General features: G+C 49.9%; 1 protein-coding gene across 2 annotated transcripts in view; it reads right to left on the bottom strand.

Annotated features, from left to right (window-relative positions):
* Window positions 1–15,777, bottom strand: part of RIPOR3 (RIPOR family member 3) — a 102,172-nt gene extending 86,395 nt beyond the window's left edge. The window contains exons 1-2 of one of the 2 annotated variants that reach the window (XM_025400582.1): window positions 15,650–15,777; window positions 14,895–15,173 (exon numbers count right to left, since the gene is read on the bottom strand). In XM_025400582.1, coding sequence (XP_025256367.1) covers window positions 14,895–14,897 — 3 coding nt within the window. In that variant the 5' untranslated portion in view covers window positions 14,898–15,173; window positions 15,650–15,777. Of the gene's footprint in view, window positions 1–14,894; window positions 15,300–15,649 lie in introns of those variants that run through there. The other variant, XM_025400581.1, reaches the window with a different exon arrangement.
* Window positions 15,778–16,370: the final 593 nt, after the last annotated feature.

The raw sequence follows: 16,370 nt of genomic DNA, 5'->3' as shown, positions 1-16,370 counted from the left end.
CAGGCGTTCAAGACCAGCCTGGGCAACATAGCAAGACCCCATCTCTATTAAAAAATAAATAAATAATAAATTAAATTAAATTAAAAAAAATTTTTTTTTAATTAGCCAGCCATGGTGGGAGGATTGCTTGAGCCTGGGAGTTTGAGGCTGCAGTGAACTATGATCAGGCCACTGCACTCCACCTTGAGCAACAGAGTGAGATCCTGTCTAAAAAAAGCCGGGACACACAGGAAGTGGTGGGTAAAGGTGGTGCAGCTACAAGCTGAGGAGCAACAAGCATCCCTGACCACCAGCAGAAGCCAAGACGCAAGAAAGGATTCTTCCTTAGAGTCTTCAGAGGGAAAGTGGCCCTGCCCACACCCTGATTTCAAACTTCTAGCATCCAGAACTGTGAGAGAACAAGCTTCTGTTGTTTGAAGCCACCCAGTTGGAGGTGCTTCATTACAGCAGTCCTAGGCAGCTAATGCAGGTGGTTGCTATGCACTAGGTTCCCTGCATTATAAATGCATCATATGTGTGAATTCACCTAAATCCTCACAACAACTGTAAGAGGAAACCACCACTATTACTATACCATTTTACAGAGGGAGTGACCAAGACTCAGAGAAGTTGGCCGGGCGCGGTGGCTCAAGCCTGTAATCCCAGCACTTTGGGAGGCCGAGACGGGTGGATCACGAGGTCAGGAGATCGAGACCATCCTGGCTAACACAGTGAAACCCCGTCTCTACTAAAAAATACAAAAAACTAGCCAGGCGAGGTGGCGGGAGGCTGTAGCAGGAGAATGGCGTGAACCTGGGAGGCAGAGCTTGCAGTGAGCTGAGATCTGGCCACTGCACTCCAACCTGGGCAACAGAGCGAGACTCCGCCTCAGGAAAAAAAAAAAAAAAAAAAAGACTCAGAGAAGTTAAGGGACTCATAGCTGGATCTAGATTTCAATTTGGTCTACCTGGTCTAAAGCCTGCTTTTAAGGGCCAACTCTGTGCCAAGTGCTAGAGCCACTTCCTTGCTCAGTCCTCACCGACCACACTGTGCTATCTGTATTCACATTTTGCAGTTGAGGAAACAGGTTCAGGCAGGTGTGTCCAAGGCCACCCTATTTAGGGACTGACAAAGGCAGGTTCATCTGACGCCAATGCCAACGCCCATGCTGTTGACCAGACCATCCCTGCCAACTTCCCAATACGAATGCTTTGAGTGGCTCTCAGCCCCCAGGCAGTGGAACACCAGCACACCAGTGCCTGGAGGGCAGCAGCTGTCTAGCAAATGTCTGCTCTTTCACTTGTTCACTCATTCAGGGCAAGTCCAATGGCAGAAGGGGCAGGAGATCCAGGGCCAGCATCAGTGGTGCAGGGAGCCCTCTGGCCCCTTAAATATCCTCAGACAATCCCAGAAATCATTCCTGGATCTACCCTCTATGAGTTTTCTAGAATAGCCACTGCTGAACTGTAGGGTAGTGAGGGAGAGACACAAACACAGGCAAAACCACACAACAGCGAAGATTCCATCAGAGCAGGAATGTTTTTCCACCAGGAAACAAGAACCAGTTCATCTGAGTTTCTTCGCCTTTTGTCCCAAGATGCAAAAATGTCAAAAATGTGCAAGGGCTCTGGCCACAGATGGACACTGTATCTTGCCCCCACGGGCTGCTTCCTGCATGGGGCTGAAGGTCAGGGTGAAGGTTGCTGCCCTGAGAGTCAGGGGAAGTGGGTCTGCCTCCTGCTGTGTCACGTCCTTGCCATGGTGTGTGGGATAAGGCCCATCATCTCCCAGAATTAAGCTGTAGCTGACTATAAAACCACAGGTTAGGGCTGGGTGTGGGGGCTCATGCCTGTAATCCCAGAACTTTGGGAGGTTAAGGCAGGAGGTTCACTTGAGCCCAAGAGTTCAAGGCCATCCTGGGCAACACAGCGAGACCCCATCTCTACTAAAAATACAAAAATTAGCCGGACATGGTGGTGCACGCCTGTGGTCTCAGCTACTCTGGAGGCTGAGGTAGGAGGATCACTTGAGCCCAGGAGGTCAAGGCTGCAGTGAGCCGTGATCATGCCACTGTACTCCAGCCTGGGCCACAGAGCAATACTCTGTCTCAAAACAAAACAAAAAACCCACAGGTGAGGTCACATCAGGCTTTTTCCCTTTATTCTCCCTGAGGGCTGCACCCTCTATCAGTGCCTCCTCCAGAATCTACCTTTTTTTTTTTTTTTTTTTTTTTTTGTAGAGCTCTTGCTTATACCCAGGCTGGTTTCAAACTCAGGCTGGTTTCAAACTCCTGGGCTCAAGCAATCCTCCTGCCTCAGTCTCCCAAAGTGCTAGGATTACAGGTACGAGCCACCCACACCCAGCCCAGATTCTACTTCACACTTGGCCCTGTCCGTCAATCCATCTGCAGTCACTAAGCACCAGCTGCATGCACCACATCGTGCCAGTGTCTGGAAGGATGCTCACAACTATCAACACGGATAACTAATAATATCAACAAGACCACAGTGTAAACGCAAAGCAATATGTGCTTGGTCTCATTTAATTCTCACATCAAACCCGTGGGATACATATCATTAGCACCCTCATTTTCTAGAGAAAACTCAGTTCTGAGGGTGGATGATTTACCGAGTTCCTGGGAATTCGGCCTAATTCCCTTCAGAGGTGGCTGCAACTGCCTGTGGCCCAGGCATTCCCATAGATGGGTCATTTTCTCACACCAGCTTATATTTCTTGTGCCAGACACAGGGTCTAACCCCATTTGCATTATGTCCCTGAGACCACACAAGACCTTCCCGTGAATTTGTTGCCATTACTATTATACTTTTCTTGTTTTCTTTATTTTTTGAGATGGAGCCTCACTCTGTCACCCAGGATGGAGTGCAATGGCGCGATCTCAGCTCACTGCAACCTCCGCCTCCCAGGTTCAAGTGATTCTCCTGCCTCAGCCTCCTGAGTAGCTAGGATTACAGGTTCGTGTCACCACGCCCAGCTAATTTTTGTGTTTTTAGTAGAAACAGGGTTTCACCATGTTGGTCAGGCTGGTCTCGAATGCCTGACCACAGGTGATCCACCCGCCTCAGCCTCCCAAAGTGCTGGGATTACAGGCATGGGCTACCATGCCTGGCTTTTTTTTTTTTCTTTTGAGACAGGGTCTCGCTCTATCACCCAGGCTGGAGTGCAGTGGGGCGATCTCAGCTCACTGCAACCTCTGCCTCCCTGGTTCAAGCGATTCCCCGGCTTAGCCTCTCGAGTACCTGGAATTACAGGCACGTGCCACCATGCCCAGCTAAATTTTGTATTTTTAGTCGAGATGGGGTTTTACCACGTTGGCCAGGCTGGTCTCAAACTCTCGAACTCCTAACCTCAAGTGATGCACCTGTCCCGACCTCCCAAAGTGCTGGGATTACAGGCATGAGCCACCGTGCCTGGCCTTATTATTCGTCTTCTTAGTCTGCTTTCAGATGAGGACACCGAGCCACAGGAGTTGCAAGGGTGGAGGTGCTGGGAAGTTGGGACCAAAATCAGCCTCCTGACTCCAGAACTCATTTTCTCAATCATCATGGGTTTTGCTCCGCAAGAAGAGAACCAACCACTATGGGTGCTAAACCAGTGGCCAATATAGCAAAGTGTGTTGGAGCAGAGATCCCAGCGGGCTTCCTAGAGGAACAGGATTACAAAAAAATGGGCAGAGCCCAGATGGCACAGTACAGGTTTCCTCTCTCCAGACCACATAAGGGCATTTGCCAGGAATATGGGGGCTGGGTGACCTTGCAACCCTCTGACACTCACCCCATAGCTCCTCACTCACCAGAGGGACACAGTAGGAATCTGTCCCACCTGGCTCAGGGAGGGCCTGCCCCCACCTCCCGCCCCACCCCACAGGCCTGTCTGCATGCCAGGCCAGAGCTGGCCGCATGCCCACACATCTCTCCTCGTTCTGCAGGCTCCAGGAAGGAAAGTCCAAGGCCAGGGTTATTATAGGGGTCACATACCTTAAGGAGTGAGTGGAGGGGCTGGCACACAAGCCACAGGTTATTCAGCACAGTGCTATTCGTGATCACCAAAGATCGGAACTGATCTCATGTCCATCAGCAGGGGACGGGACTAAGATATTTTGGCACCACATACGACTCAAGTGTCAAGGGAGGAAGAGTGGGGGAGTCTTGAATAAATAACAAAAGCTGTTTACACAGGACTTTGCACATGGTGGGGGCTGCTTGCAAGTGCTTTGCATGTTATTAACTCATTTAATCCTTACATCACCCTAGGAGGAGGAACCATTATTATCTCTTTAAAATGACACCTTTAAAATGATACCAGGTGGGAGGATCACTTGAGTTCAGGAGTTCAAGACCAGCCAGGGCAACAAAGTGAGACCTCATCTCTACAAAAAATTCAAAAAATTAGCCAAGCCTGGTGGTCCACACCTGTAGTACCAGCTATTCAGGAGACTAAAGTAGGAGGATTGCTTGAGCCCAGGAATCTGAGGCTGCAGTGAGCCATGATCACACCACTATACTCCAGCCTGGGTGACAAAGCAAGATCCTGTCTAAAAAAAAAAAATATATATATATATACACACACACACACACACACACACAGAGACATATATATATACACACACATATAATATTTTAAAACATATGTACCTCAAAAAATTTTATATATACCTCAAAAAATATTATATATATAATATTTTAAAAATATATAAAATGAAGGTGCCACTTGGTTGAGTTTATGATTAAAAAAAAAAGAATAAAATTTAAAAAAAAACAAAACAGAGGCACCAAGAAGTGAAGTTCCTTGAACCCAGATTCATGGTCAACAAACAGTGGACTGGGCCAGGCACGCTGGCTCACACCTGTAATCCCAGCAATTTGGGAGGCGGAGGCGGGAGGCTTGCTTGAGTTCAGGGGTTTGAGACCAGCCTGCGCAACATGGTAAAATCCCATCTCCACTGGTACGGTGGCTCACGCCTGTAATCCCAGCACTTTGGGAGGCTGAGGTGGGTGGATCACGAGGTCAGGAGATCGAGACCATCCTGACAAACACGGTGAAACTCCATATCTACTAAAAATACACACACACACACACACACACACAATTAGCCGGGCGTGGTGGCGCTCACCTGTAGTCCCAGCTACTTGGGAGGCTGAGGCAGGAGAATCGCTTGAACCCAGGAGGCAGAGGTTGCAGTGAGCCAAGATCACGCCCTTGCAGTCCGGCCTGGGTGACAGAGTGAGACTCCGTCTCAACAACAACAAAAAAAAAACCGTCTCTACTAAAAAACTGCAAAAATTAGCCAAGCGTGGTGGCACACACCTGTAGTCCTAGCTACCCGGGAGGCTGAGGTGGGAGGATCACCTGAGCTTGGGAGGTCAAGGCTGCCGTTAGCTGAGATCACACCACTGCACTCCGGCCTGGCAACCAGAGTGAGATCCTGTCTCAGAACAAACAGACAAACAAACAGTAGACCTGAAATTTGGTGCAAGCAGCAGGCGCCAGACCCATGCTTGGTCCCATCCTCCCAGCATCTCTGTTTTGTCCTGGGTCGCTCTGCCAGGAGCTCCCTGGAACCTGGGAAGGAAGAGAAGTGTGCAGACAAGCGTCAGCACCCCCACCCTCCGCTGGCCTTGGGGAGCAGGTGTCATTAGAGGAGGCTCAACTGAAGCCTGCATCTGAAACAGATTCTCATAACTCAGGCGCTGTGGTAGCCAACTTCTCTCTACAGTCAATTACGGCCAGCGGGGCCCACTGATTATTTTTATAGCCTTTCCTGGAGTCATGACAAGGAAAACTAAATGATCCACAGGACCCCTTTCATCACTAACAGCCGGGTTTCACGGTTGGGGGTGGAGGAAGGAAAGAAAAATCACTTTTTTCCCCACTTTGAGTTAATCAACAGAACTCAAGTCTGGGCAGCCAATATGTTGGTGTTGAGAAAAGCTGTTCTCAAGCAGAACTAATTGGCAACAGAAATGGAATTTTCTTCCCCACCTCCCTAAAAAATATAAACATGCTTTATCCCAGAGAATTACCCTTCAGAATAGGTATTGCAGACTTGTGTGCAGCCGCCCGTGCGCGGCTGGTAATCTCATGCCGACCTGGCCAAAGGCTGCCTGTGCTGGTTACAGCTCAACCAGAGCAGCCTCTTTCACAATACAATGGTCACGAAGGTCAGTGGCCCAAACCAGCCCAGCCAGCCCAGAGTGGACACTTGCTTTCCTGACGCCCAGCACCTATCTCCTGCTCCTACGAACAGCCTTTGACTTTTGTTAGGTCAGGGGGTGGGAGGGCACCCTGATTTGCAGGTACAAGTGTGAGTGGCATTGATACCCCCTCAGCTCCAGGGATAAGCTCTGACAGGTGTAAGCCAAAGAACATATTCCAGGGAAACTTCAAGAAGGGGAATATAACATAACAAGAAACAAGAGCTGGCACAGTGGCTCACACCTTCATCCTAGCACTTTGGGAGGCTAAGGTGGGTGAATCTATTTCAGCTTAGGAGTTTGAGACCAGCCTGATCAACAAAGTGAGACCCCAGTCTCTGCAAAATATAAAAACCGACTGGGCATGGTGGTGCATGCCTGTAGTCCCAGCTGCTTAGGAGGCTGAGATGGGAGGATCTGCTTGAGCCCGGGAGGTGGAGGCTGCAGTGAACCAAGATCGTGCCACTACACTGAGCCTGGATGACAAAGTCAAACTCTGTCTCAAAAAACAAAAGAAGAAAAGAGAAGAAACAATAAGGCACAAGAAAAAAACATATAATGAGGCTTCTGGAAAAGATGGCTCTTTTCATTTTAGAGAAATTGAGGTTCAGAGATGTGATATAACTGCTCAGAGGTGGTAGGGGATCCAGGGTTGAACCCAAGTCTGTAGGACTGAGGAGTCTGCAACCTTTAACTGCAGGCACTACTGAAAGGCAGCATAAACCTCGGAGGAAGCCAGAAGAGCTGGATTCAAACCCAGTTCTGCCATTTACTCCCTGTGTAATATCAGGCAAGTTACTTAACCTCTCTGTTCCTCAGTTTCCATACTGTAAAGTGGGGCTTCTAAGGGCACCTCTGTTTGCAGGATCTGAGGGGTAAATAATTAATAGCAATATCTGTAGAGTGCATGCAACAGTGCCCGTCACGGACCAAGGATTTGCCCCTTCCCCACCACACCGTTTCCCACACACGGTGAGAACCAGACCAAATAAAAGGAGGTGGAGGGGAGGAAGGAAAAGTTGACGTTATTAGATCTGTAATCCCTACTCCGCGTGTTCCTTTCTGTAGTACAGCTGCCAGGCTTGGCTCTCCTCCAGGAGAAGCTGTGCCACAAAGATGTGGGACGTCACGAACACGCAGCCCATTCAAGGCTTTTGGACATTCCAGCCCCGTCCTTGGTGTCAGTCAAGATCTAGGGGAAATTCCACCCATTCAGGTGGCAAAAAGTAAGACATCTGACAAATGCCATGTGTAGAGGGTGGCTTGTGAATTGGTACAACCATTGGAAGATAATTCAGCATACGATTTCATATTCCAGCAATTCTACTCCCAGGTACATACTTGAGACACAATCCTGTATGTGTGCGATGGGACAGTACACGAACCCTCAAAGCAGAACCGTTTATGTAGCAAACAAAACTGACAAATGGAAACAACCCACGTGGTCATAGACAGGAAAAATAAATGCTGGTATGCCATGGAATAGTACACAGCAGGGAAAAGTAAATGAACAAGTGTTATGCAATCATATCAATGAATTTTAGCAATAAAATGATTTATAAAAATATAAGTGCCAGGGGCTGGGCACCGTGGCTCACACCCATAATCCCAGCATTTTGGGATGCTAAGGCAGGCTGATTGCTTGAGGCCAGGAGTTCAAGGCCAGCCTGGGCAATATGCAACATGGCAAAGCCCTGTCTCTACAGAAAAGTAGCCCGGTGTGGTGGTTCATGCCTGTAGTCCCAGCTACCAGGGAGGCTGAGGTGGGAGGATCACCTGAGCCCAAGAAGTCAAGGCTACAGTGAACTAAGATTGCACCACTGCACTCCAGCCCGGGTGGCAGAGTGAGACCCTGTCTCAAAATATATATGTATGTGTGTGTGTGTGTGTGTGTCTGCGTGTACGTGCCAGAAGACAAGATATATCTTTATGTAAAGTTCAAACAGCAGTAAAAGTAAATGACACATTATTTTGGCATACATGTAAGTGATAAAACTATTTTTTTAAGCAAGGGAAATAGAGAAGAAGAAAATGTTCTGGAAATGGATGGCGCTGATAATTGCACAACATTGTGAATGTGCGTAGTGCCGCTGAATTGTACGCCTAAAATGGCTAAAGTGGTAAATTCTGTGTTTTTTACCACAATTTTTAGAAAGGCAAGGGAAAGCTAAACACAGAATTCAAGAAGCAGCTACTACCACAGTGGGAGAGGGAGGGAGGCAAGATGGGAAAAGAGTTCAGAAGTAGATGTAAAATGGTTGTCTGAGTTCCAGCACTTAGGCGGGGCCGTGGCTTCACAGGTGTTTATCATTTTATAAATAACTATAAAGAGCTTGTTAGATGGAAAGGTAGGTGGAGCTGTTCAGTTGCCCTTTCAGTACGTCATTATGGAATTATGAATCATTCAATCCTACTTACTTTTTCTTTTTTTTTTCTTTGAGATGGAGTCTCACTCCATCGTCCAGGTTGCAGTGCAGCGGTGAGATCTCAGCTTGCTGCAACCTCCACCTCTTGGGTTCAAGTGATTCTTCTGCCTCAGCCTCCCGAGTAACTGGGATTACAGATTCGTGTCACCACGCCTGACTAATTTTTGTGTTTTTAGTAGAGACGGGGTTTCGCCATATTGGCCAGGCTGGTCTCAAACTCCTGACCTCAGGTGATCCACCCGCCTCGGCCTCCCAAAGTACTGGGATTACAGGCGTGAGCCACTGTGCCCGGTCAATTCTGCTTACTTGAGGTCCATTTTTTAAAAAGGAGGCCAGGCGCAGTGTCTCACAACTGTAATCCCAGCACTTTGGGAGGCCAAGGCGGGTGGATCACCTGAAGTCAGGAGTTCGACACCAATCTGGCCAACATAGCAAAACCCTGTCTCTACTAAAAATACAAAAATTAGTCGGGCGTGGTGGTGTGCACCTATAATCCCAGCTACTCAGGAGGCTGAGGCAGGAGCATCACTTGAACTTGGGAGGCGGAGGTTGCAGTGAGCCGAGATTGCACCATCGCACTCCATACTAGGTGACAGAGTGAGGCTCCATCTCAAAAAAAAAAAAAAAAAAAAATCCCTACCTTCAGGAAACTCACGTTCCAGCATCCAGCAGGGGACACTTAAGAAAATAAGAATATATATGTATGTTAGATGATGAGACATGCGTGGTAAGGAGAAAAATAAACCAGAAAAGGGATAGAGAAGACCAGCGGGTGAAGGAAGGCTGTAATTTTAAATGGAGAGTCAGGATGGCCTCACTGCGAAGGTGATGTTTGTGTAAAGACCTGGGCAATATGAACAAGTGCGCCACGTGGATATGTGAAGAATGAGCACCCAGGCAGAGAGAAAAGCGATTGCAAAGGTCCTGGGGCAGGACTGTGCCTGACCTCAAGAACAGCAAGTGTGGGGAGTGGGAGGGAGGAGAGACAAGGTCAGAGAGGCCCGGGCCCTGCAGGCCTTGTGGACCGTGGTGAGGACTTTGCCTGGGCTCTGGGCAAGGTGGGACCAGGGCTGGCTGGAGACAGGAGGTGTCCTGAACAGAGAAGGAACGGGATCTGATTTCATTTCAACAGGACCTCGCTGGCTGCACACGGAGAGTAGACCAGGAGGGAGGCAAGAGAGAAGCAGAAACACTGGTGAGGAGGCAACTGCGATAGTCCAGAGAGAGACACCATGGCCACTGGGACCAGGGTGGAGGGAGCGGAGGTGACACAGAGCTGTCAGCCTCTGGGTGCAGGTTGACAGGTGAGCCAACGGAATTTCTTTTTCGTTTCTCTTTGTTTGTTTTTGAGACAGGGTCTCACTCTGTCACTCAGGCTGGATTGCAGTGGCACAAACATGGCTCACTGCAGCTTCAACTTCCTGGGCTCAAGTGAGCCTCCTGCCTCAGTTTCCTGAGTAGCTGGGACCACAGGTGCATGCAACCACACCCAGCTAATTATTTAAAATATATTTGTAGAGACAAGGGTCTTGCTATGCTGACCAGGCTGGTCTTGAACTCCTGGTCTCAAGCGATCCTCCTGCCTCGGCCTCCCAAAGTGCTGGGGTTATAGGCATGAGCCACTGTGCCTGGCCTGATGGGATAGAATTTTTTTTAAAATAGGCTGGGCACGGTGGCCCACACCTGTAATCCCAGCACTTTGGGAGGCCAAGGTGGGCGAATCACCTGAGGTCAGGAGTTTGAGACCAGCCTGGCCAACATGGTGAGACACCTATCTCTACTAAAACTACAAAAATCAGGCGTGGTGGCGCACACCTGTAATCCCAGCTACTAGGGAGGCTGAGGCAGGAGAATCTCTTGAACCTGGGAGGCAGAGGTTGAAGTGAGCCAAGATGGCGCCACTGCACTCTAGCCTGGGTGAGAGAGTAAGACTCTGTTAACAAAAAAAAAAGAAAAAAAAAATGCACGTTTTAGTTCTCTTTTAAACTGCCGTGGGCATGGTTCTCCTCTTGTAGTGCAGTCGCGCTTCTCTTAGCTAATGTCCCACCTGGGCCTCCTCTTTGGCCTGGACTATAAGAGAGCGGAACTTGGGAATGAGAAATATTTTCCTCTCGTGCTTGCTGGCTTAGGCCCTTACAACTGGAAAGGGCCCACCTGGCTCCTAGAGTTTCTAAAAATAGCAAGCTGTCTGAACTTTCCTATAGGTTTGGCTTAGCTGTTCCTCTGACTTCTTCCAAGATGCCGTTTCTGTTAGGGCATCATTCGATGTGCATGAAAACAAAGAATGGCAGGAGAGAGACTAGAAACGGAACAGGACTAATCGGGAGCCGCTGCGGACCGACTCAAAATGCCCTGCGAATGCAGACACAGTGGACGCAATGGAGAGTGCGTCCCAGGGCCTTTGTCGCTAGTGGAGCTGGGGCCCAGATGCTGCTAGTGTAGACAGGGTCTCTACCCCACCCGATATGTCGGCATCCACTCCAGTGCTTCCAGCAAGAGAGAGCAGTTGGGCTGCTGGTTTAAGTGAGAGGAGAAAGTTGAAAGATTTGCATCCAAGGCCTGTGCCTGGGGTCTGAATTCCTTTGGAAGAGGACTGAGGACTGTTCGTGAGAGGATTTTGGACAACCCGGACACGACCATAGGTGCTGTGGAACCAGTGGTGCGCTGGCAAAGGTTTAGCAACCAGCTCTCTCCCCCGGAAAGTGAGTGTGTGGTGCACGTGTGTGCATGGGCGAGTACATATATTTGCATATCCACACACACTACTTCGGTTTATTATAAATTGTATTGATGTAGGCTGGGCGCAGTGGCTCGTGCCTGTAATCCCAGCACTTTGGGAGTCTGAGGTGGGTGGATCACTTGAGGTTAGGAGTTTGAACCAGTCTGGCCAACATGGTGAAACCCCATCTCTACCAAAAATATAAAAAATTAGCCAGGCATGGTAGCAGGCACCTGTAATCCCAGCTACTTGGGAGGGTGAGACAGGAGAATTGCTTGAAACTGGAAGGCGGAAGTCGCAGTGAGCCGAGATCACGCCACTGTCGTCTAGCCTAGGCGACAGAGTGACTCCATCTCAAAAAAAAAAAAAAAAAATTGTCTTCAAATAAAGGATGTGCAGCACACAATTTACAAATAAAAATAAAACTTACAATACCCTTTTTTGTACATGTAATATAATCATTTCATTCACAGGTAGCAGTTTTGTTGATTTTTTGCCCCCAGCAAAATCTGTAATCAACCTATGGTTACAATTGATGAAGGAGTATAATTCTTCAGAAATACCAGTTAATATTTTCCTTTCTAAAAAATTTCTAATTATTTGTTTATCTATTTTTATTTTTTTGAGACAGTGTCTTGCTCTGTGGCCCAGGCTGGAGTGCAGTGGTGAGATCACAGCTCATGGCAGCCTCGACCTCTTGGGCTCAAGCAATCCTCCCACCTCAGCCTCCTGAGTAGCTAGGATTACAGGCACGCACCACCACACTCAGCTAGTTTTTTCTCAAATTATTTGTAGAGATGGGGTCCTGCTATGTTGCCCAGGCTGGTCTCAAACTCTTGGGCTCAAACGATCCTCCTGTCTCGGCCTCCCAAAATGCTGGGATTACATGTATGAGCCGCCACACTCAGCCTTGATTACCTTTGTTTTTCATATAATTTATTTAATTGTAAGTTCATATAATTTAATATTTAACAATGGCTGCGTTTAGCAACCCATTCACCTAATTCCTGAAAATCTGACAATCAGCTTTCACAAGCTGGTACAAGCTAACTCCAGCACACCTCTGTGTGGGGACAACATGGCAAAGAATATCACTGAACTGAGGAGGAAGCCATTATCTTCGTATCTGCCCAGAACCCAGGGCATCTCAAGCGCTAAGTAGCGGGAAGCTTTGGGAGTTTACAGAGACGGCATCGTGGGCGCTGCTGTGCTGGGCAGGGAAGCATCTCCAAACGGCCCCAGAGGAAAGAGGAAGCAGGAAGGATGACTAAAACAAGAGACTGGTTCGCGAGGGCACGTGAAATACCCCTTTGGGGCTCCCCAGGAAGAACTGGGGGATCCTGGGGGAGCACTGAGGTTCTAATGGGGAAAACCTCAGCAACCAGTGGGCCTCTGGGTCAAAGCACTCAGTACAAACGCTGGGCCACAAGATCATGACACGCTTTCAACAACCCATGAGGCTCCTCAGAAGCTGCAGGGCCATCGGGTTGTTACAACTGACCCCCGTGCCGATGGTACCACAGGCCATCAGTCCTTTTCCCCAAGCCCACCTTCATTCCAGCCTCCTCCAGTGCCATCCTGGACTTCTCTAGGGAAGTGGCGGGGAGATTTTCCTCCTCTCCAAACTTCTTTTTTTTTTTTTTTTTTGAGATGGAGTCTCGTTCTGTTTCCCAGGCTGGAGTGCAGTGGCATGATCTCAGCTCACTGCAACCTCTGCCTCCCCAGTTCAAGCGATTCTCCTGCCTCAGCCTCCCGAGCAGCTGGGACTATAGGCACGCACCACCACGGCCAGCTAATTTTTTGTATTTTTAGTAGAGGTGAGGTTTCACTATGTTGGTCAGGCTAGTCTCAAACACCTGACTTCAGGTGATCGGCCTGCCTTGGCCTCTGAAAGTGCTAAGATTACAGACGTGAGCCACTGCCTCCGGCCTCCCTCCAAACTTCATCTTACTTTCAGACACCCTCACCCAGAACTTAAGTGCTCTTCAACCAGACTCATGGAATCTGAGGGTTGCAGAGAGATTGTAGAGCTTTCCTAAAATAATCCCTTTGTTTTAAAGATGAGGAAGCTGAGAGAAGGGAAGTGACTTGCTCAAGGTCACAAAGAAAATCCAGGGTGGAACTCGGTAGGGTGACCAATTGTCCCAGTTTGCCTGGGACTGGGGGAGCTTCTGGACAAGTTGCTCCCAGAGCTGAGACCACAGACTCAGGGCTGACTCGTCCCCAAGGTGGGCAGTGGGGGATTCACAGCCAGTCCCTGAAAGGAAAGGAGGCCTGGATCAGTACAGAGCTGCTTCAGGATGGAATTTTCCAAGGGAAGAAAAAAGAAAAGGCCACATCTGGGTGCTGGGACTTTTGACTCTGGCCTGATGCCTGGAACCCCAGGGATTCCCCACCTGCTGTGTGTTTCCTGGCTCTTGAATGTAACCTGCACCCTCCCTTTCCGTGCCAGGGAGACACGAGCTGACTTTATCTGTCTCTTATCTCTTGGGTGCTGCCAGCCACAGCTGCAGGAATATATATGCAAATAGCTTACGATAATATTAATATGTGATTCCCCCCAGGGGAGGCATGTGGAAAGCGCTGTATGCGTTTCACAATTCTATTTCATCCAAAAACGCTGCACGGGCCCAGAGTGATTCGAAACAGATTTTCTGCAAAGGCAAAATAAAATTGGAACAAAACCTAGTTGAGGCATATGCCAGTTTCCCTGCCCCCAGTTCTCTCCACCTCTGACATATTAACCCTCTTCTCTCATGCCCCCAGGAGCCTCCTACAACAAGGCAGCAAATCTAGGAAATTGCACTGGGTGCTCGTCATTCAAGCCTGGAGCCCCTGCCCCATCCCAGGGCCGCCAGCCCCCACCCTGGCTTGACACATCCTTTAGAGAGTAAAAGGCTGCTTGCCGGTGTCAGCCTGTCACTCCTGTCCCACCTCTGCCTCCCTCCTGCAGTTGATGTTCCATCCACACCTCCTTCTCCTTCACTCCTGCTGCTTGGGATAATTGCAGAACCATGGAGCACAGAATACAGAATACTGGGGGTGTGCAGAAGAGTTTAGCCAAAGCAGAGTCGGAAAAACCTAGGTCTTTTCTGGTTTCTGCCACTGACGGACTGTGTGACCTCAGCAAGTCCATTCGCTTCTCCCAGCTGCTGTTTCCTCAGTGTACAATGAGGACACCAATAATACCTACCCCACAGCGGGCTTACAGGGATTTCCCCAGCGGAGGCTTCAGAAATGCCTACACAGTGCCTGGCTTATCGCAGATGCACAAGGAATAGCTGTCATCATGAGAATCTCTTAAAGATCACCCAGTTCAACCACGGTTTTAGAAATGGACAAACGGAGGCCTGGAGAGGGCAAGTAACTTGCCTAAGACCACACAGCACGATACCGCCATCCCAGCTCAGACTCAACCCAGGTTCCCTCCTCTGGCCTTGGAAGTTCCAGGTGGCCTGTGAGGAAGGGCTGCCTCCCCGCCGTCACCCCCAGCTCCAGAAGTCTGTCCACACAAGGCGGCGTCGCGGCACACATGGGAAGCAGTCACTTCACACTCACCATCGAGCAGGTCTGGACACTCAAGTGCAGTCCCGCCGCCCTCCTTGCAGCTGCCTCACTTTCTCTATTGCCGCCAGCAAGCGTCTGCCCCCATCTGGCCCGGGACTCCCGGACTTGAGCTAGGGCTCGGCAAAGTCCATCCACTCTGGCCACCAGCCGCGGGTCTCGCTCTCTGGGAAGATCGCCTTGAGGACCTGCTGCGCCCCCAGTCTTCCTTCTGGTGCAGGGAGGCCGGTGCCCTGCCGGGCTCTGATAATGCAGCCGGGACTCTTATCTGGCCTGTGTCAGGGTGCAGGCGGCCATGGAGCTGGGGTTCCAGGAAGCCCTCCTGGAGCCCCCCAGCCGGCCCCGCTCCCCCCGGATGCCGCCTGCTGCTCTGGACGCGGCCGATTGCTTGTCAGTGTCACTCCCAGCTCTGCCGGGGGGAATTCCATGCTGGCCCCCCGCAGGCGGGGCCCCCACCCCTTCACGTCCCACCCCCCACTCCCATTTTGGCAAGGGGACTGGGAAAAGGCAGCTAATTTCAAGTCCGCACAGCGTTTGTGGTCGTGTCCTGAATCCTCCACGATTAATCACAGAGCATCTGATTTCTGCTTTGCCTCAGAGAGGGGCGGAGGGGACGCCTGGAAGTTTCTGTTTACTCCATTCTGCACTAGGCTGCGTGCTAATCACAAACAGACTGGGACGCAGCCTACCCCTCCGAAACTGCTCTTGGCCACCCCTCCCTCCTCCAGCCCTCTCCTTACTCTTCTTACCTTGTCACTGTCCTCCAGCACCTTCCTCACTCTTTCTCCTTTCCCTCCTTTCTTTCCCCTTTCCCATCTGTCCCCCTCTTCAATCCAGATCTGATCCATTGCACACCCCTTCCTTCCGTCCTGGGTTTCCCCCAAGCCCCTTTCCCCCTTTGCGCCTCCCACTTCTCCTAGATGGAGAGTCAGCTTGGTTCTTTCCTTTACATCCGTTAGTGAGGGTCAGGCTCTTTTGTTATGTTTTTTTCTTTTTTATAACTTAATTATTTCAGGGTTCGGGGTGGGCGCTCACCCCATGCCCCGTCACACCGGTGTGTGTGCGACTCCTACAAAGTTAACAGTTTCTCCGGGTCAAGGGGTGGGATCCAAGCTTGGGGATGGGCACAACTTCTTTTGTCCACTTGACAGGTCTCTGCGTTCTGATTCTGCTCAGGGACGAACCCAAGAACAAAGCAGCCATTTACCGCCTCCGGAGGAGAGGCCGGCCCTGTGGCACATCCAGGGCCTTGGAACACCTAGAGACGGATTTCTCTCTCCCTCCCCTTGGCTCCTTTCCACTCTGCAGCTAATGTGGAAAAGAAACCAGAAATAAACAGCACCAAAGAACAGGAATGGATACCCCTCCCCACTAAAGCGCACACACAGACTCTGAAGGGTAATTTGGCAAAGATCTCTGAAAACCAGAGATGAGCATCTCCTACCAGCCAGTACATCGCTTATGCCTGTG

Source organism: Theropithecus gelada, chromosome 10, assembly GCF_003255815.1.
Source record: "Theropithecus gelada isolate Dixy chromosome 10, Tgel_1.0, whole genome shotgun sequence".
Lineage (NCBI taxonomy): Eukaryota > Metazoa > Chordata > Mammalia > Primates > Cercopithecidae > Theropithecus > Theropithecus gelada.
The sequence above is the reverse complement of the archived record's forward strand: the minus strand, read 5'-3'. Positions and strand labels throughout refer to the sequence as shown.